The sequence below is a fragment of the Scyliorhinus torazame genome, chromosome 8, assembly GCF_047496885.1.
Source record: "Scyliorhinus torazame isolate Kashiwa2021f chromosome 8, sScyTor2.1, whole genome shotgun sequence".
Lineage (NCBI taxonomy): Eukaryota > Metazoa > Chordata > Chondrichthyes > Carcharhiniformes > Scyliorhinidae > Scyliorhinus > Scyliorhinus torazame.
In genome coordinates this window covers 63,082,714-63,104,530 of record NC_092714.1, presented here as the reverse complement: position 1 = coordinate 63,104,530, position 21,817 = coordinate 63,082,714, and the positions used below count along the sequence as shown (strand labels likewise).

At 45.3% G+C, this 21,817-nt stretch overlaps 2 protein-coding genes across 5 annotated transcripts in view; one reads left to right on the top strand and one right to left on the bottom strand.

The window, feature by feature from the left end:
• The window catches only part of LOC140427895 (protein FAM162B-like), a 23,778-nt gene extending 11,024 nt beyond the window's left edge, over nucleotides 1–12,754 (bottom strand). The window contains exon 1 of the mRNA XM_072513726.1: nucleotides 12,496–12,754. Coding sequence (XP_072369827.1) covers nucleotides 12,496–12,673 — 178 coding nt within the window. The 5' untranslated portion in view covers nucleotides 12,674–12,754. The remainder of the gene's footprint in view (nucleotides 1–12,495) is intronic.
• mix23 (mitochondrial matrix import factor 23) overlaps nucleotides 11,276–21,817 on the top strand; it is a 24,733-nt gene continuing 14,191 nt past the window's right edge. The window contains exons 1-3 of one of the 4 annotated variants that reach the window (XM_072513727.1): nucleotides 11,301–11,448; nucleotides 12,948–13,043; nucleotides 17,010–17,135. In XM_072513727.1, the coding sequence (XP_072369828.1) occupies nucleotides 11,440–11,448; nucleotides 12,948–13,043; nucleotides 17,010–17,135 (231 nt within the window). In that variant the 5' untranslated portion in view covers nucleotides 11,301–11,439. Of the gene's footprint in view, nucleotides 11,449–12,947; nucleotides 13,044–13,318; nucleotides 13,339–15,494; nucleotides 15,595–17,009; nucleotides 17,136–21,817 lie in introns of those variants that run through there. The other 3 variants (XM_072513729.1, XM_072513730.1, XM_072513728.1) reach the window with 3 other exon arrangements.

Genomic DNA, 21,817 nt, shown 5'->3' with positions numbered 1-21,817 from the left:
ATGTTAAACTCAGGCGCAGCATGCCCTCTCAGATGAATTTAAAAGCTCCCATGACACTATTCCAGGAACCAGTATTTATTGTTCATTATATTAGCTCTATTTGTGGGACCTTGCTATGTGCAAATTGGCTGCCATGTGTCCTACATTACAACAGTAACAACAGATCAAAAGTACTTAATTGGTTGTACAGTGCTTTGGGATATCTGGAGATCATGAAAAGCACAATAAAGGACAGCACGGTGGCGCAGTGGTTAGGACTGATGCCTCTCAGCGCCGAGGTCCCAGGTGGAGTTTGCACATTCTCCCCATGTTTGAACATAGAACATAGAAAATACAGCACAGAACAGGCCCTTCGGCCCACGATGTTGTGCCGAACCTTTGTCCTAGATTAATCATAGATTATGCGTGGGTTTCGCCCCCAAAACCAGAAAAGATGTGCAGGGTAGGTGGATTGACCATGCTAAATTGCCCCGTAATTGGGAAAAATGAATTGGGTACTCTAAATTTTAATTTTTTTTAAAATGAAAGGCACAATATAAATGCAAATCTTTCCTTCTTTCAATATAGATGTTACAATTTCAAGGCTCAGTAAGAAGTCTTACAACACCAGGTTAAAGTCCAACAGGTTTATTTGGAATCACGAGCTTTCGAAGCATAGCTCCTTCATCAGGTGAGTGAAGAGGTAGGTTACACAAACATAGCATGTATAGACAAAGCCAATGATGCAAGAAGATACATTGAATGGGAGTCTTTGCAGGTAATTGAGTCTATACAGGTCCAGATGGTACAACTGGAGAGAGGGATTATCAATCACAGGTTAAAGAGGTGTGAATTGTCGCAAGCCAGGACAGTTGGTACGATTTTGCAAGCCCAGACCAGGTAGTGGGGGGTTAAATGTAGAGAGATGTGAATCCAAGATCCCGGTTGAGGCCGTATTCATGCGTGCGGAACTCGGTTATCAGCTTCAGCTCGGCGACTCTGCGTTGTCGTGCGTTCTGAAGGCCGCCTTGGAGAACACTTACCCGAAGATCATAGGCTGAATGCCCTTGACTGTTGAAGGGTTCCCCTGAAGTGACTGGAAGGGAACATTCCTGCTTTGTGATTGTCGTGCGATGTCCATTCATCCATTGTCGCAGCGACTGCATGGTCTCACCAACGTACCACAACTCGGGACATTGTTTCCTGCAGCGTATGAGGTAGACAACGTTGGCTGAGTCGCACGAGTACCGGGTGGGTGGTGTTCTCACGTATGTCGATGATCTGGCATGTCTTGCAGAGGTTGCCATGGCAGGGTTGTGTGGTGTCGTGGTTGCTGTTCTCCTGAAGGCTGGGTAACTTTCTGCAAACAATGTTTGAGGTTGCGCAGTTGTTTGAAGGCAAATTGTCGGGGTGTGGGGATGGCCTTGGCAAGATGTTCGTCTTCATCGGTGACGTGTTGAAGGCTCCGAAGTTGTCGTAGTTTCTCCGAGGAAGTACTGGATGACGAAGGGTACTCTGTCAGTTGTGTCCCGTGTTTGTCTGCTGAGGAGGTTGCTGCATTTTTCTGCTATGGCGCATTGGAACTTTCGATCGATGAGTTGAGCGTCATATCCCATTCTTACGAGGGCATCTTTCAGCGTCTGTAGATATCTGTTACGTTCCTCCTCATCTGAGCAGATTCTGTGTATACGGAGGGCTTGTCCATAGGGGATGGCTTCTTTAATATGTTTAGGATGGAAACTGGAGAAGTAGAGCATCGTGAGGTTATCCGTGGGCTTGCGGTAAAGCGAAGTGCTGAGGTGACCGTCCTTGATGGAGATGCGTATGTCCAAGAATGCAACCGATTCTGGAAAGTAGTCCATGATGAGCCTGATGGTGGGATGGAACTTATTGATGGCATTCTGTGGTTGTTTCAGTGATTCTTTGCCATGGCTCCAAAGGAAAGAAATGTCATCGATGTATCTGGTGTATAGCATCGGTTGACGGTCCTATGCGGTGAGTAGGTCTTGTTCGAACTTATGCATGAAGATGTTGGTGTATTGAGGTGTGAATCTGGTGCCCATGGCTGTTCTGTGTGTCTGGATGAAGAACTTGTTGTCGAAGGTAAAGACGTAGTGATCCAGGATGAAGCGGATGAGTTGTAGAATTGTGTTTGGAGACTGGCAGTTGTCGATGTTGAGTGCTGAGGCTGATGCAGCAATGCCGTTGTCATCGGGGATGCTGGTGTAAAGTGCCGAGTCCATTATGACAAGGAATGTTCCAGGTTCAACTGGTCCATGGGTGCGGAGTTTCTGTAAGAAGTCCTTAGTGTCGCGATAGAAGCTGGGGATTTCAAGATGTCCTCGATGTAGCCAGAGAGGTTCTCACACAGGGTCCCTTTGCCTGATACGATAGGACGGCCTGGTGAGTTAGCCTTGTGTATTTCCGGGAGGCTGTAGAGATCTCCAACGCGGGGAGTACGTGGATGAGAGCACGTAGGGTGCTCTGAAGGTCTGGATCAAAGGTCTTGATTAGTCTGTTGAGTTGGCGGGTGTGTTCTTTGGTCAGATCTGCGAGTAACTGTCTGTTTCAAGGCTGACATGGAAAACTCCTTTGGTTCGTATCATGGTCTCTCCCATAAACTTACCCATGAGACTCATGATCAGGAATTTACTTTAATAACCAAATATATAAACACACAATATAATTGCTGGGGGGGGGGGAAGGAGGAGGAATCAGGCCCTCATTATATAGACTGGATATTACAATCCTTGCATATACCTCATCTGTGCGTTTCCTCTCACCTGAAAGGGAACAGAGTCAAAATTGGTAGGTGAAAATACTGGAATTCCTTTCCTAACTGCACTGTGTACACCTACACCATATGGACTGCAGTGGTTCAAGAAGGTGGCACACCACCACCTTCTCAAGGGCAAATAGGAATGGCCATCAAATGCTGGCCTTGCCAGCAATATTCATACTCATTAAAAAAATGCTTTGGTGGGACAAGGCCAAGTACAAATTAGTAAACATCTATTTTGTGCAATCATGATCTATGGGATAAAAGTTAAATACAATTTTATTTCATCTTCACTCGAGATTCTTAGAACATAATAAAAATATTCCATGTTGTCCAGGTTATTGTTCAAGTAACACTTGTTCATTATCCTAATCAGAACAGCTCAATCTGGGCCTGTTCCAAATCGTCCTTCACTTTCCTGTCTCACTCAGAAAACTTTAATAACTGACCTTGAACATGTGTTTCAATCTTCTATTGTATCTGCGTGCAGAAAGCCTAGAGCTATTCCTACCAAGGGAGAGGGGTGGAGGAGGGAATGCGAATGGGGGGAGGGGAGGGGGCAAGGCGATCAGTAACGGGAGTGTGAAGGAGGAGGACAATTTTTTTCCAAATTCTTTTCATGGGATGTGAACATTACTGACAAGATAAGTATATGTTAACCATCCCTAATTGCCCACCTCCTTGAACTGCAGCAGTCCATCTGGCTTGGAGGGGAACTTGCAGGTGCTGCCGTTCCCATGCATCTACTGGTATATGTCATAGGTATGTCGGAAGGAGCCTTGGTTGCATTACACACTGTGTCAGTGTGTAGGAAAGTTCCTGATTAACAGTTTTGTTAGATGTACTGAAGTAATTGAAGCATATTAATCAATTAACCTAATTATATCCTACTTAATTGTAATCAATACCACTGATTCCATTTGACTATCCTCTTTCTGTGAAAGAGCAACTGCATCCTTACTTGACAAATGAAATATATCACTTAGCCCTTGGTTTATGCAAAGCTGCACTTGTATAATTTAGCTGCAAGTGTCATGTGAGAATACCTTTAAGAAATGGGTGTTTATAAATGGGTGTGTATATAAATATCTGTAGCGAGAGTACCTTTAAGAAATGGGTGTTTACTACTGCAGTGATGTCAGAGAGTGGGTGGGGCTGGGCTGCCTGTCAGCTTTTTACTTTTGTTTTAGGCTGTTTGCTGCAGGGTGTGTTTTAGTTTCGTTTTCAGTGTTGGAGCTGAAGCCAGACAGCATCTGTACTGCTGTTCTCTCTGCCATGAAAAGACTATCTCTTGATCATTTGATGAATTCAAAATTATAAATGTTTTCAGTAGTGACTTTAACCTGATGTGCTTCTGTTACAGGTTTTGTTTTTAGTTGTATGGATGTTAAAAGGAAGGCTTAAAGGATTACCTAGTGTTGTATTCTTTGGGAGTTATATTTGAATTGATGGTTGCTAAGATGTTCACTGTATGTTTAAAAAGGTTAACTTCGAGTTCATAGAATAAACAGACCTGTAAAGTGGGCTGGGTGCTCCCCATACCACAATCTATTAAAAGTTGTGGGTCAGGTGAACTCCATGATACACTTTGGGGTTCTCTAAACCCTGGCCCATAACAAATTTGGGGCTCGAGGGGGATAAAAGTCTATCTATTGGATTGGCTTAGTGAATTTAAAGACAGTGAGGGGTGAGCATATCGTGGGTGCTTTTCATGTGTGGATTTTAGTTTCAGTAGGGAGTGTGTTGTGGACGATGGCTCTTTCAGAGCCTCTGAAGTTTTTGAGGGTGGAGACGGTCACACGCGGTACCTTATGGACAGAGAGTAAAAGCAGACTGTTAGATTTGGCAAAAACATTGCAGTTAACATTACCTGACAAGATGCGAAAAGATGAGGTAATTATGGCGGTGGCTAAGCATTTAAAGTTGCCTGAGATACAGTTTGACTTATTGGAAATGGCAAAAATTCAGTTACAAATTAAACAAATGGAACATGAGAAAGAATTAAAGCAGCTTGAATACAAAAGAGAGAGAGAGGAAAAAGAGAGAGAAGAAAGGAAAACAAAGAATAGCCCTAGCAGAACAAAAAGAAAGAGAAAGGGAGATACAGATAAGGGAAAAAAATAAAGAGGGAGAGTTTGAACTTCAGAAAATGGCCAGGAAACATGACAGTCAGTTAAAATTGGCAGGCGTAAAGGGAAACGTACAGTTGGATGATAGTGATGAGGAAAGTGAGAAAGAGTGTCAAAGTCGAAGGCTTGGTGCGAATCTATTTAAATATGTGCAAGCATTGCCAAGGTTTGACGAGAAGGAGATAGACGCCTTTTTCATTTCATTTGAGAAGGTAGCTAAACAAATGAAATGGCCACTGGACATGTGGGTACTATTGATTCAAACAAAGCTGGTAGGTAGGGCTAGTGAAGTGTACGCATTACTATCAGAGGAGGTATCTGAGTCGTATGAGGAGGTGAAAAACTCCATCTTAGGTGCATATTAGTGCCTGAAGCCTACAGACAAAGGTTTAGAAATTTAAGGAAAGAATTTGGTCAAACATACATGGAGTTTGAAAGGCTCAAACAGAGTAATTTTGACAGGTGGATAAGGGCTTTGAAAATAGACCAAACGTATGAAGCTCTCAGAGAAATTATACTTTTGGAGGAGTTTAAAAATTCAATTCCTGATGTAGTGAGAACTTATGTGGAAGATCAGAGGGTTAAAACTGCAAGGTTAGCAGCAGAAAAGGCAGATGATTATGAATTAGTTCATAAATCAAAGCTTGGTTTCCGACATCAGTTTCAGCCTGTGAGGGATAGAAACTGGGGACATGAGAAATACTCAAGTGGTAAAGGTAAAGGTGATCTGATGGGAGATAATGAGAGTGTACCTCAGATTAAAAAAGAAATCCAGGAGGGTGGAAAAGAAATGAAAAGTTTCAAATGTTTTCGCTGGAATAAACTAGGCCATGTAAAGTCAGCGTTGGCGGCTGAAGAAAAGCACTGGGAAGGCTGATGTGGTAAGCAAAGATAAGACAGTGGGGTTTGTTAAAGTGGTAAAGGAAAGCCCAAATGAAACGACGGAGGTACAAAAGATTGTACAGCCTGATCAAGAGGTGATTGTTAGGAAGGTGCCAGATCTCTTTAAAGAATTTACTTGTGTGGGTAAAGTTTAATCATGTGTATCAGGAGGAGCAGGTAAAGAAGTCACAATTTTAAGAGATACGGGAGCAAGTCAATCTTTAATGGTAAGCACAGTAAGAAGTTTTACAACACCAGGTTAAAGTCCAACAGGTTTGTTTCGATGTCGCTAGCTTTCGGAGTGCTGCTCCTTCCTCAGGTGGATGAAGAGGTATGCTCCAGAAACACATATATAGACAAATTCAAAGACGCCAGACAATGCTTGGAATGTGAGCATTAGCAGGTGATTAAATCTTTACAGATCCAGAGATGAGGTAACCCCAGGTTAAAGAGGTGTGAATTGTGTCAAGCCAGGACAGTTGGTAGGATTTCGCAGGCCAGATGGTGGGGGATGAATGTAATGCGACATGAATCCCAGGTCCCGGTTGAGGCCGCACTCATGTGTGCGGAACTTGGCTATAAGCTTCTGCTCGGCGATTCTGCGTTGCCGCGCGTCCTGAAAGCCGCCTTGGAGAACGCTTACCCGGAGATCAGAGGCTGAATGCCCTTGACTGCTGAAGTGTTCCCCGACTGGAAGGGAACATTCCTGCCTGGTGATTGTCGCACGATGTCCGTTCATTCGTTGTCGCAGCGTCTGCATGGTCTCGCCAATGTACCACGCTTCGGAACATCCTTTCCTGCAGCATACGAGGTAGACAACATTGGCCGAGTCGCACGAGTATGTACCGCGTACCTGGTGGGTGGTGTTCTCACGTGTAATGGTGGTATCCATGTCAATGATCTGGCACGTCTTGCAGAGATTGCCATGGCAGGGTTGTGTGGTGCCGTGGTCACTGTTCTGAAGGCTGAGTAGTTTGCTGCAAACAATGGTTTGTTTGAGGTTGCGCTGTTGTTTGAAGGCAAGTAGTGGGGGTGTGGGGATGACCTTGGCAAGATGTTCATCTTCATCGATGACGTGTTGAAGGCTGTGAAGAAGATGTCGTAGTTTCTCCGCTCCGGGAAAGTACTGAACGACGAAGGGTATTCTGTTTGTCTTCTGAGGAGGTCGGTGCGTTTTTTTGCTGTGGCGCGTTGGAACTGTCGATCGATGAGTCGAGCGCCATATCCCGTTCGTACGAGGGCATCTTTCAACGTCTGTAGATGTCTGTTACGCTCCTCCTCGTCTGAGCAGATCCTGTGTATACGGAGAGCTTGTCCATAGGGGATGGCTTCTTTAATGTGTTTAGGGTGGAAGCTGGAGAAGTGGAGCATCGTGAGGTTATCCGTGGGTTTGCGGTAAAGCGAAGTGACCATCCTTGATGGAGACGAGTGTGTCCAAGAATGCAACTGATTTTGGAAAGTAGTCCATGGTGAGTCTGATCTGATGGTTGGATGGAACTTATTGATGTCATCGTGTAGTCGTTTCAGTGATTCTTCGCCGTGGGTCCAAAGGAAAAAAATGTCATCGATGTATCTGGTGTATAACGTTGGTTGAAGGTCCTGTGCGGTGAGTAGGTCTTGGTTAAACTTGTGCATGAAGATGTTGGCGTATTGGGGTGCGAATTTGGTCCCCATTGCTGTTCCGTGTGTCTGGATAAAGAACTTGTTGTCGAAGGTGAAGGCGTTGTGATCCAGAATGAAGCAGATGAGTTGCAGAATTGCGTCTGGAGATTGGCAGTTGTCGGTGTTGAGTACTGAGGCTGTTGCAGCAATGCCGTCGTCATGGGGGATGCTGGTATAGAGTGCCGAGACGGCCATTGTGACGAGGAATGTTCCTAGTTCAACTGGTCCATGGGTGCTTTAATGGTAAGAGATGAGGAGTTATGTAGTCTGGGAAGAATATTGCCAGAAAAGGTGGTAATATGTGGAATTCAGGGTGAGAGGAGTAGTGTTCCATTATATAAGGTAAGGTTGGAAAGTCCACTGAAGAGTGGTGAAGTGGTAGTAGAAGTGATAGAGAAACTATCTTGTCCAGGAACACAGTTTATTTTGGGTAATAATATAGCTGGATCGCAGGTGGGAGTGATACCTACTGTGGTTGATAAGCCAGTGAAAAATCAGACAACTGAAGTGTTGAAGGACGAATATCCTGGGATTTTTTGGGATTGTGTAGTAACAAGGTCGCAAAGTCACAGGTTAAGACAAGAGGACAAATCAAAGAGTGAAGATGACGTTGAAGTGCAATTATCAGAAACGATTTTTGATCAGATGGTTGAAAAAGAACAAGAACAGGTGGAGGATGAGGCAGATATTTTTAGTTCAGGAAAATTGGCAGAGTTACAACAAAACGATGTAGAAATAAAACGGATGTATCAGAAAGCATACACGGAAGAGGAATCTGAGTGTATACCAGAGTGTTATTACCATAAAAGTTATGTTGTGATGAGAAAATGGAGACCTTTACATATGCAGGCGGATGAAAAGTGGGCAGAAGTTCATCAAGTAGTATTGCCGGTAGGGTATAGAAAGGAAGTGTTGTGAGTTGCACATGAGGTACCAGTGGGAGGTCATTTGGGAATAAGGAAAACTTAAGCTAAAATACAAAAACATTTTTATTGGCCTGGACTACATAAAGATGAAGTGAAATTTTGTCAATTCTGTCACACATGTCAAGTGATAGGGAAATCTCAAGCAGTGATAAACACAGCACCCTTAATACCCATTCCAGCATTTGAAGAACCTTTTACACGGGTCCTAATTGATTGCGTAAGGCCGCTTCCTAAAACGAAAAGCAGGAATCAATATCTTTTGACGATAATGGATGTGTCTACTAGGTTTCCAGAGGCCATTACAGTACGTAATATTACAGCTAAAAAGATTGTGGAGGGGTTACTTAAATTCTTTACAAGGTATGGACTACCCACAGAAATACAATTGGATCAAGGGTCAAATTTTACCTCAAGGTTATTCAAAGAAGTTATGGATAGCTTAGGAATAAAACAATTTATATCAACTGCGTACCATCGCAGGAAGCGTTAGAAAGGTGGCATCAGACATTAAAGACAATGATGAGGGCTTATTGTCAAGATTATCCAGAGGATTGGGATAAAGGAATTCCATTCGTACTGTTTGCAATTAGGGATGCACCTAATGTGTCAACCAAATTTAGTCCTTTTGAACTAATTTTTGGTCATGAGGTAAGAGGACCACTTAAAAAGTTTGCCCCCCCACCCCCCCAATAAATTCTGGTGGAGAGGAAACCCGAGACACTACACGTGTCGCCCACCCGTCCTCCTCCTCTAACCTAATAAGAAAACCCATTGGTGTGAGGTAAGTGCCATATTATATTATTATTATTATTTTTAAAAAATTTATTTATTAACCAGATCTTGGTTGGAAGTTAGAGGGATGGCAGGGAAGGGAGTGCAATGTTCCTCCTGCAGGATGTTTGAGGTGAGGGATGCCGTTAGTGTCCCTGCTGATTTAACCTGCAGGAAGTGCAGCCATATCCAGCTCCTCCAAGACAGAGTTAGGGAACTGGAGCTGGAGTTGGATGAACTTCGGATCATTCGGGAGGCAGAGGGGGTCATAGATAGCAGCTTCAGGGAATTAGTTACACCAAAGATTGGAGATAGATGGGTAACTGTAAGAGGGACTGGGAAGAAGCAGTCAGTGCAGGGACACCCTGCGGTCGTTCCCCTGAGTAACAAGTATACCGCTTTGGATACTTGTGGGGAGGGGGGGGACTTACCAGGGGTAAGCCATGGGGTACGGGCCTCTGGCACGGAGTCTGTCCCTGTTGCTCAGAAGGGAAGGGGGGAGAGGAGCAGAGCATTAGTAATTGGGGACGCGATAGTCAGGGGCACAGATAGGAGATTTTGTGGGAGCGAGAGAGACGCACGTTTGGTATGTTGCCTTCCAGGTGCAAGGGTACGTGATGTCTCGGATCGTGTTTTCCGGGTCCTTAAGGGGAGGGGGAGCAGCCCCAAGTCGTGGTCCACATTGGCACCAACGACATAGGTAGGAAAGGGGGCAAGGATGTCAGGCAGGCTTTCAGGGAGCTAGGATGGAAGCTCCGAACGAGAACAAACAGAGTTGTTATCTCTGGGTTGTTGCCCATGCCACGTGATAATGAGATGAGGAATAGGGAGAGAGAGCAATTAAACACGTGGCTACAGGGATGGTGCAGGCGGGAGGGATTCAGATTTCTGGATAATTGGGGCTCTTTCTGGGGAAGGTGGGACCTCTACAGACAGGATGGTCTACATCTGAACCTGAGGGGCACAAATATCCTGGGGGGGGGGGGGGTTTAAACTAATGCAGCAGGGGCATGGGAACCTGGATTGTAGTTTTAGGGTACGGGAGAATGAGAGTATAGAGGTCAGGAGCGCAGATTTGACTTCGTAGGAGGTGTTCAGGTAGGTGGTTTGAAGTGTGTCTACTTCAATGCCAGGAGTATACGAAATAAGGTAGGGGAGCTGGCAGCATGGGTTGGTACCTGGGACTTCGATGTTGTGGCCATTTCGGAGACATGGATAGAGCAGGGCAGGAATGGATGTTGCGGGATCGGGGGTTAGGTGTTTTAGTAAGCTCAGAGGAGGCAAAAGAGGGGGAGGTGTGGCGCTGCTAGTCAAGAACAGCATTACGGTGGCGGAGAGGATGCTAGATGGGGATAGAACTATTTGGAGGCCTGTAGAAAACTCCCAACAGGGTGACCTTTCCTGTTTCTAACCTCAGCCCATACTACCTCGTTGTCGCGATGACCATGCAGACGCTGCGACAACGAATAACAACGCAGAATCGCCGAGCAGAAACTTATAGCCAAGTTCCGCACACATGAGTGCGGCCTCAACCGGGACCTGGGATTCATGTCACATTACATTCATCCCCCACCATCTGGCCTGCGAAATCCTACCAACTGTCCTGGCTTGATACAATTCACACCTCTTTAACCTGGGGTTACCCCATCTCTGGATCTGTAAAGATTTAATCACCTGCTAATGCTCGCATTCCTAGCATTGTTTGGCATCTTTGAATTTGTCTATATATGTGTTTCTGGATCAGACCTCTTCATTCACCTGAGGAAGGAACAGCGCTCCGAAAGCTAGTGACATCGAAACAAACCTGTTGGACTTTAACCTGGTGTTGTAAGACTTCGTACTGTGCATTTAGGAATGTGAGCCTAAATCAGTATTTGACATTACACATTCTCTTATCTCAAATAAGCATACCATGGAACTACAATCATCTTAGTAGAAAGCTATAAAATGAAATGAAGGAACAGAACTATTCCACAGTTTGCTGCCACCTTGGGGAATCACCAGGGAACAACAATTATCTTCGTAGAAAGTTATGAAATGTATGAAGGAACAGAACTGTTCCACAGGTAACTTCCACCTTAGGGAACCAGTCAGGAGATAACAGGAAGTGACATCTGTAGATGATGATCACATTAAAAACCAATCAGAGGCTGAACTTGCCCCACCCAAACAAATCAGAATTTGATTGTGAGCTATATCAGAAAAGATTAGTAAGCACCAACATCCAGGCACATCAAGAAGGAAGATGAAAAATGAAAGGTATTGCTGAGAAGAGACTGTATGAATACCTGAACCAGGAGGCAAGACCTACATGAAGCCAGTAAAGTCATTATTCAACTTTAAGTATTACCTTTTGTACTTAATAAATGTCTTCTGAATTATGTCACAGGACTATTATTGCTGGAATAGTAAAAGTCTCAAAGGGACAAATTAATCAAGTGAGTAAAGACTCACAAAATTAGAGATTAAACAGCCAGAAATGTAAGAGGTGGTAGATGGGGTACTGATCATGCAGGCTGTTTTGGCCTGGATGTTGAGCTCGAGTGTATTCCTTCACACTCCTGACTTGTGAATTGTACTGGTAAACAGTCTTTTGGAAGTCAGGAGGGGAGTTCCTCATTGTAAATTTCCCAGCTTTGACTCGCTCATGCAGTCACGGTATTTATATGGCTGGCCCAGTTCAGTTTGTGGTCAATGGTAACCCCTCCCCCATGTTAATTATGAAAGATTCAGTGATGGTAATGTCACTGAATGTTAATGGGAGTGATTAGATTGTATCTTGTCCGAGATGTTCGTTTACCAGCACTTGCATAGCACAACTGTTACTTGCCACTCATCAACCCAAGCCTGAATGTCATCCAGGTCTGGTCTTTCAGCAGACATGGACTGCTCCAGTATCTGAGGAGTCACAAATGGCACTGGACAATCATCAGTGAACATCTCCTTTTCTGAATTTATCAAGGAGGAAAGGGATTAAATAACTGAAGGTAGTTGAACCTGGGGCATTACTGTGAGGAACTCCTGTAGTGATGACCTAACAGGGAGATGATTGACCCCCTACCAACCACAACCATCGTCCTGTGTGATATGTATGACTCCAGCTTGTGGAGAGTTCCCCCGATTCCCATTAACTTCAATTGTTGTAATGATATCACGCTAGGTCAACTGCTTCTTTGATATCACGGGCGGTCACTCTCACCTCACCCAATTTTGCCCCTTTTGACCATATTTGAGCCAAGGTTGTGCGGAAGTCAGGAGAGGGGTGGCCCTGCTGCAACGTGAGGGCTCTGGGTGGGGGTTTGTTGGGGTGAGGTTGCTCACGTTAAGGACCAAGCCAGTACTTCCTAAGCTGAAGCTTCGTCCTTACCTTCGGCCCCAGCTTTGGCCGGCGTCGCCAAGCCGCCTCCCTCGGGAGACTTGCCCTCCTCGGGTTTGCTGCCAACCCACCGGCGCGGCTGCCAACCCCAGGCGACCAGCCGTCCCCGGTTTGACCTGAGCGCCAGGCTGAGGCCTCCAGCCGCCGCCGCTCCCCAGTAATTCCACATTACTGAAGTCGTGCTCTGCCCACTGGCTGACTGGTCGGCCGAACCCCCTCGGGGAGGGAGGGGAGGCTCGCACTTGAATCGGGGGGGGGGGGGTCCCAATCGAGGCGATTAGAATCGGTCTTTAGGAGTCGCAGACGACGCCGGTCGAGAATTGTGTTTTTGGGGGGGGACATGGGACAGAGTTTAAGCCAGTGATTGTCACTTGGCTGGAAAGTTCCTCCACAGTAAAATATCAGCTTTTCTCTTATATTTTCGCCTCTGTCGGGCGGTGCAGGCGTTTCGCGGAGCCAGGCCCGGGGTCCTGAGAGGCGGTGGCAAGATGGCGGCGCCCAGCGAGGAGCTGAATTGTCAGGATTTCTCCGAGTTCCAGGTGCGCGGGATGAAGGGAGGAGGGAGCGGGCCGCGGGCCCGACACCGGCCGCTCGCGCGCTGGCGGGTTCCCGTCTCGCCGGCGGCTGGGCGCGCGCCAGGTGTGGGGACCCCGGGTTGGGGGGTCGTCCTTCAGGAGCCCCGGGTTGGGGGGGTCGTCCTTCAGGAGCGTCGGGTTGGGGGGGGGTCGTCATTCAGGAGCCCCGGGTTGGGGCGAGCAGAGCGGAGGCGATGACCCGGGTGAGGAGGGAAATTCAGGGGCCGCTCCTATTTTAAAGGGCCGCCGCCTGATCGAGGTACCCTGGCCTTTGGACTTTACCCCTCTGGGCGAGCTGAGTGAATGGTCGAGACTGCATTGTTCAAACTCCAACATTTTACTTTTTGACATAAATATTACATCGGGTCACCATACAAAACAATTACTCGGTGCTAAGTTTGAAAGCTTCCAAGTGTTCAGCAGACCTTCAGAATACCTGATGCAAACCTCAGGCCAGCATGAATACTTTTCACTGTACCTTGGTATACGTGACAATAAACAAAATCCAAAGTTCCCTGCTTAAGGTGGTCAGAGAGTTTTACAGTGAGGAGAGAGGCCCTTCAGCCCATCGCGTACGTGGTGCGGGATCATCGAACACAAACTATTCTAATCTCCTTTTCCAGCACTTGGCCCCATTGCAAGTGTTCATCTAAATACTTATTAAGTTGTCAGGGATCCTGCCTCTACCACCCTTTCAGGCAGTGAGTTCCAGATTCCCACCACCCTCTGGGTGAAAACGTTTTTCTTCACATCTCCTGCCCATTAACTTAAATATATGCCCCCTGGGTATTGACCCCCTCCACTAAGGGGGAAAGTACATTCCTATCCTCAGAATTTTGTACATCCCTCCGCCTACTATGCTCTAGGGAAAACAACTCCAGCCTATCCAGTTTCTCTTGATAGCTGAAATGAGCCAACCCAGGCAACATCCCAGTGAACCTCCTCTGCACCCTCTCCAGTGTAATCACTTCCTTTCTGTAGTGTAGTCACAAGAACTGTACACAGTACTCCAGCTGGGGCCTAACCAGTGTTTTATAAAGCTCCAGTATAACCTCTTAAAGGTTATAAGCAAGCTCTTATATTCAATGCCTCAGTTAATAAAGATGACGTGGAGATGCTGGCGTTGGACTGGGTTTAGCGCAGTAAGAAGTCTTACAACACCAGGTTAACGTCCAACTGATGGACTCACCTAATGAAGGAGCTGCGCTCCGAAAGCTAGTGATTCCAAATAAACCTGTCGGTTAATAAAGGTAAGAATCCCTTAGGCCTTCTTAACCACCTTAACTCCCTGTCCTGCTGTCTTCAGAGGTCTGTGAACCTGCACACCAAGGTCCTTTTGATCCTCTGTACTTCCTAGGGTCTAACCATTCATTGTATAGTCCCTTGCCTCGTTACTCATGCATTAAGTTCCTCATGGTTAAGTTCCATTTGCCATACTTCTGCTCATCTAACCAGCCTGTCTCTATCATCATGTAATCTAAGGCCTTGCTCCTCACTATTTATCACACCATCAATTTTTGTGTCATCTACAAATTTATTTATCATACCTCCTACATTCAAATCCAAGTTCACTGTTCACGTTGAGATTACCCTCCAGCTAGGGGCTTGTTTAGCTCAGTTGGATGGACAGCTGGTTCTTGATGCAAGACCAACAGAGCAGGTTCAATTCCCATACCAGCTGAGGTTATTCATGAAGGCCCCGCCGTCTCAACCTTGCCCCTCGCCTGAGGTGTGGTGATCCTCAGGCTAAATCATCACCAGTCAGCTCTCCCCCTCAAAGAAGAAAGAATCCAGTGGTCATCTGGGATTATGGCACCAGTAGCACAGTGGTTAGCACAGTTCCTTCACAGCTCCAGGGTCCCAGGTTCTATTCCCGGCTTGGGTCACTGTTTGTGGGAGTCTGCACGTTCTCCCCGTGTCTGCGTGGGTTTCCTCTGGGTGCTCCGGTTTCCTCCCACAGTCCAAAGATGTGCAGGTTAGGTGGATTGGCCATGATAAATTGCCCTTAGTGTCCAAAATGTTTGGGTGGGGTTACGAGAATAGTTTGGAGGTATGGGCTTAAGTGGGGTGCTGTTGGTCCAAGGGCTGGTGCAGACTCGATGGGCTGAATGGCCTCCTTCTGCACTGTAAATTCTAGGATTCTATGGCGACTTTATTTACCCTCCACCTGTGTGGAAAGAAACAACAGGTCAGATGAAAACTCTGCGGTCCTCGTTTGTGAATGGTAGTGGATAATTAAACAACGAACCAGACGGGGAGGCACCACAAATGTCCCCATCCTCAATAATAGTGTTCCTTAGGGCCAGCCAGCTTCAGCTATTTCATCAATGAACTTCTTTCTAATAGAAGGTCAGAAGTAGGAGTTTCCACTGATAGTGTTCATTTCTATTTCCAATCCTTAGAAAATGAGGCAATCTGTGCCTACATGCAGCAAGACCTGGACAACATTCAAGCTTGGATTGATAAGTGACCAGTAAAATTCATGCCACAGACGTACCAGGCAAAGACCATTCTGGTGACTTCCTGGGGGAATCACCATTAATCAGAAACTTAACTGCCATTTATATAAATACTGTGCTATAAGACACTGTTCTGCACTGTAAATTCTATAACTAAGAGCAGGTCATAGTTTGAGTACTTTGTGGCAATTGACTCATCTTTTGACTCTCCAACGCCATTCCAAACAACTACAGAGAATAAGTCAGGAGTTTAATTGAATGCTCTCCACTTCAATGGATGAGTGCAGCTCCAGTAACACTTAAGAGTGAACATCACTTGGAGTGAAGCAATGAACTTGATTGGCGCCACAACCACTAGTTTAAATGTTCATTCCCTCCCCTACCTGCACACCACGTGTACCATGTTCAACATGCATTGTAGCAACTCCCAAACTTGTGACCTCTACCAGCTAGAGGACAAGGGTGGCAGCTGCATAGGAACACCACCACCTTCAAATCACACACCAAATGGACCTAAAAACACAACACTGTCCCTTCATTGTTACTGGGTCGGTATCCTGCATGCTCCCTACCTTACGTCACCTTGGGAATAACAACCATATAGACAGCAGCGGTTCAAGAAGGCAGGGCTACACCACCATCTCTTAGGCTATAAATGTTGGCCATACCATCACCATCCACATCCCAAGGATAATTAAATATCTCTTGAAAAGTATGTTATAAATATATATATGCAATTGTATAAGAATGCCATTGAGCCTGCTCCACCATTTGATAAGATTGTGGCTGATCAGATTGTGGCCTCAACTCTATTTTCGTGTCTACCCCATACCCTTTGAATCATTTGTTAATCAAGAATCTGTCTAAATCGGCCTTCAAAGTAATCAATGAACCTGCCTGCACTGCCCTGTGAGGAAGAGAATTCCACAGACTAACGATCCACTGAGCGAAAACAATTTCTCCTTATCGCCGTCTTTAAACAGTATCCCCTAATTCCAGTCTCTCTCATAAGGGGAAACATCATCTAACATCCACCTTGTCAAGTCCCCTCAAGATCTTACGCATTTCAATAAGGTCACCTCTCATTCTTCTAAACTCCAATAGTACCTGTTCCAACCTTTCCTCGTAAGAAAACTCCTTCATCTCCAGAATCAGTTGAGGGAATCTTTCTGAACTGCTAATGGAATTATATCCCTCAGCAAGGAGACCAAAACTGTACACCGTGTTCCACATGGGGTTAAATCCCAGAACTCTGGTGTATCTACATCTCATGGACTGCAATGGTTCAAGAAGGCAGCTCACCATCAACTCGAGGGCAATTCGGGATGGGCAGTAAATGTTGGCCTAGGCAGCGCGCCCCTGAATTAATTTTTTAAAAGGGGTCTCACCAACACCCTGTACAACAAGTGCATCAAGCTCAATTTAACCAGTATCATTAATGCCAGACCCACTTCTTTGTGCTTATCAATAGGATGTACTGCGGGTGATGCGGCAGATTGATGATAGGATAGTCCATGAATTAAATACCATTATCCCGACAGCATCCTTCGCTGGGAAGATTGATGCAAATCAAACGTGCAAACAGCTTTATGAATCTGTAAGTAAAGTCCTGCTTTTCCAGAATATATTTGTTGTGAATTTTTTTAACTTTATAACCAGTGCTATTTAAGAAGCTGGAAGTAATGAGGAAATCCAATTGTAAAGTCTAACTCGCATTGTGCTGTGCCAGGTATGTTTTGACTGATAATGTGACACGTTTATTCTCTGTACAGAATCACTTCAAAGCTGTGTAAACCAGAATAGTGAATGTATATTCTTACCCTTCTCCTGAGACATGGCTAATAACTCATGAAACAGACCAAGCTACCAGCCCGCCATACAATTATCTATTTATAGTTTCCGATCTCTTTCTAACCAGTTGGTAAGAAGTGCACAAGAGTGGTATCAGGTAGTATTTTTGAACTTTTATGAGTTTGGACTGCCTGCAAATGTTGACTTATGAAATGCAGCTCTTGTGATCTCCTCGGAGATCAATACCTTAAAAAAAAATTGAATTCCAATGACCGGCTGAAATGATCACACAAGATGTCAAGTTTTAAGACTGTTACTGTAATAAACAAACTAAGCAACAGTGACTAATCACTATTTTGTTGCAGGTAAACTTTTACTCAAAACTACACAGAGTTTTCCACAATTAACTTTTAAAACAATCAAAAATCCCCTGCCATGGTTATGCTTTACACTGTCACTTAAGTGGATGTTCTATTCTCCCAGAGCCAGTACAGAACTATCCTTAACTCCCAATAGTCTGCTTCCTTTGTTCTTTCCCAGCTGGATAAATTCTCATCCCAAAACTGACTTTCACTGTAAGGGTTAAACTGGAGATTCCTTCCTTCTAGCCTGTGAGGTGAACCTTCCAATCTTCTTCAAATGCTCAGGAATTTTGTTTACTCAGCTTTTGAGCACCTGCATACTGCATGGTGAACAATAGGATTAGCATTTTCTCTGCTTCAAGTACAAGACTCGCTGACTCTATCCCCTGTTCTCTGCCACTCAGATGACTGACTTTGGTCTGTCAGGTTCAGTGATGTCTTAGGAAACCCTGTAACATGATACTACAATGGCTTGCTATGGACTCTTTCAATCTGTAGTTTTTACCTCACCACTATTCTTAGAATTCACCCTATACCAAAAATGGGGTCAATTTATTCTAAATGGTGAGCAGGGATTCTCACTCCCCGACTCCTCCTAGACTTTGGCGGATGCTATTCAGGTCAAACTAGTGTTTCAAGTTATCCCCCAGTATAACCCGTATCTTCGTAGAAGAATTTTATTTACTTACCACTTAGTAATTTACACACGGGTCCAGCTTGCTAAGTGAAGTAAAGTAAACTTTTTAAAGAAAATAATAATAACCACTCTTTCAGGTTATCAATTTGAACTTAACTTTATTTTCAAGTTAAAAGAGAATAACTACTTTTACAGAAAGGTAGAAAGATATTTTCTTGTTCGGACCAGTTGCAGACTTTCAAGTCTCTCTTGACAATCAGTTTTCTTTAACTTTTGGTCTTCTGCTGACTTCTCTGAGCTGCTCGGTCTGTCGATGTTGCTTGTCCCATCACCGAGGGAGATTCTCTCTATCTGCTCATTTTCCCCAGTTTTTATAGCCAGTTGGGGCCCCTTAACCTCTGCACCTGGCACCCTTCAGACTGCCTGCTTGACAGTTCGAAGGCTAAGTTTTAGCAGTTTAGAAGCATGGCGCTGCTTCAACAGCGACAGCGCAGCTTCATCCTCACCAGCATCCTGGACTGCACTTTTCTCGCTTTGCTTGACATGTAATAAATTTGTCTGTGCCTTAGTTCACACTCTTTTGGATTTATGTCTTTTTCAATGAGTTTTCTCAGATTGAACTCGGGTCATCTTCAGGTTAAGCTAATGTCATGTTAGGGTTATCCCCCCTGACTCTAACTTTATCTGCTTTGGCCATCTTCTACAAGGTTTTAACTTCAAATGTGATGTACGTTATAATGTAACCTTGTCACCTTCTAGTTTTCTTAATTTGTAAATCAGTTGTTTCACTGTATTACTAGTGTCAGCAACTTTTCACACTTAACAGTTGTTCCTTATCTTATACTTTAGATTAATTTTGTAGAATAGTAGGCGACCGGGCGACGCCGGTCACCGTGTTCTTGTGTTAGAACACCAGTGGCACATTCATCAAGAACATTAACGTACAACTGAAAGGGTCTGTCATACATAGGTCGTCCTAGCGCTGGGGCGGTAGCCAGGGCATTTTTGAGAGTAACAAAAGATTGTTTTGCTGAATCAGGAAGTTCAAACGTAAGAGGAGCATTTTGAGAGGAGTACAGAGTTAAATCTTTAGTATGGACAGTAACATTCGGAATCATGGTCTGCAAAAGTTCACCAATCCTAAAAAGGCTCGCACCTGCTTGGGCGATGTAGGAAATGGGGTCTGCCGTATAGGAGTAATGCATTCCTGAATAAGGGAGCGATCCGTAGCACTTATTAGGACACCCAAAAATTTGACCTGCTGTTGGCCTTTATGAACTTTAGTGGGCGGGATCACATATCCCCATGAATGGAGACGGATGAGCAGGTAAACGGTGTCACGCTGGTTAGCGTTGAAGTCAGGGCTGGCAAGGAGTAAGTCATCAACATATTGGATGATGGTGGAGCCACCAGGAGTTGATAATGTTGCTAACTGGGAGTGCAATGCTTGTGAGAAAATGGTTGGAGAATGAATGAAGCCCTGTGGGAGCCTAATCCAAGTGTATTGGTTGTCCTTAAATGTAAAGGCAAACCAATACTGTGATTCAGGGGCGAGGGGTATCGCAAAAAAGGCATGTTGTAAATCAACAAGGGTGAAAACAGTCGCTTCCGGTGGGACATTACTAAGGATTGACGCCGGGTTTGGGACAATAGGATGTAAGGGTTCCACTATCTGATTAATATGTCGGAGGTCTTGGATTAAACGCCATTCGGATGGTCTTCCTATCTTAGGAACTGGAAGAATCGCGGTGTTACAGGGCGATTGGCATGGTACCACAATTCCCTGTTGAAGGAACGATTGAATCATGACCGAGACTCCTTCTTCAGCCTCGAGGCGCAAAGGGTACTGTGAAATCGAATCAAGGGCATGTCAGGTTTAACTTTAATAACAACGGGAGGGACATTAGTGAGACCAACTTCGTGTTTGGAGGCCGCCCATAAATCTGCGGGTAGTTCAGAAGTCGTTGATTGGACTGAAAGATGGTGGTGCAGTGTGCCAATGAGGACAAATGGGCGTTGAAAATATTCTAAAGTGCCTGCGGGTAGGATTTGACTTCCATTCAAGAAATGATCAGCTTATCCTCGTAGTGCAGCTGCCAGAAATCCCAAGGACTTCGCACTGTAGCCTTCGTTAACAGAAAGGGTCACGTGGGGTGACACAAGTCCCGACTGACGCCAGAGGCCATGGGGTAAATTGACAAGAAAGGCAGACCCTTCTTCTTTTCCCTTAGCGAGGCCAACAAAGGAAACGGATTGTAGAGAACCGAGGGCGTCTTGGTAAATGCTCTCCAAATCAGGCGCGCAATCCTGTATGATCATAGCAAAGAGTGACATGTGGATCGGGAATATCTAAGGGAGGTGAAAAGTGTGATGGATCAAAATCAACCGACCACCACTGTGGAGTAGTGAAAAGGGGAACATTTCTAAGCTGGGAGCTGGGCCTGCGGGATAGCTGGTATAGTAATGCCGTTATCAAGGCAAACAATTTCCACCTGCAAGGGACACAGCAAGTCACGTCCGGCCAGGTTGACACCGAGGACGTGGATAACCGTGAAAGGGATGCAACATTCCCGGCCCTCAAATTGAACAGAGAGCGGCTTCGTAAGCGGATAAACAGCGCCTTCCCCCATGAAACCAGCAAGTTCCACATGCTTATCAGAAAGGGGAAAGCAATGTTTCTGAATTAATGTCCAGTCTAGCGTAGAATGAGTCGCGCCAGTGTCAATCAGGAAGGGGATAGGCACACCCTCTATGTAAATCGTAGCGGTGGGCTCGTCAGAGTGGTCCGTTGAGAGGACCGGAAAGTTTGATCTGGCTAGTCAGTAGGGGTTAGAGGTAGTAAAGGGTGTCTGCCGATGGGGTTGAAATCTACCTTGTCATCGGGGTGCTGGACAATCCCTAGCGTAGTGGCCTGTACGTTGACAGTTGAAGCAAGTGACATTATATTTGGCAGGAGGACGACGCGGAGGAGCGCTGTCGAAATCCTCCGTGTGTGGAGTGAAGGGGTGAGGAGCCTGTGAGCGGTAATCAAATTCAGGAGGGTCCGTGCAATCTGGGCGATAGTAACGTGAATCTGTCTGAGAGTTCTGACCTTTAGGAGCTCTTCTTTGAGAGGGACGTTGGATGAATTCGGACTTAATTTTGGGCGAAGTGCCTTTGTAACGGGTCTCACAGTTGCGGCCATTGATCCAATAATAAGACACAGCACGTTTCATTTGAGGTTTAGAATTGTCAGACCAGTCCATGTTATTAGTTTTAATACTAATGGTCAGGCAAAACCTACATTAATAGTGCATTAAATTGGGGAGACTGTGTGCCTGCATTGAAAGCAATGTCCCCGGAGTAAAGGGTGTACACGCCACAAAAGCGGTCAAAAAATTCTGGACCATCTTCCTTAGAAGTGGGGGTACATTCAAGGAGTTTGGCGATGTCAACGTGTTTACGGAGAGCCCGTTTTAGTGCAGGGAACATTAAAGTGCGCTGATCGTC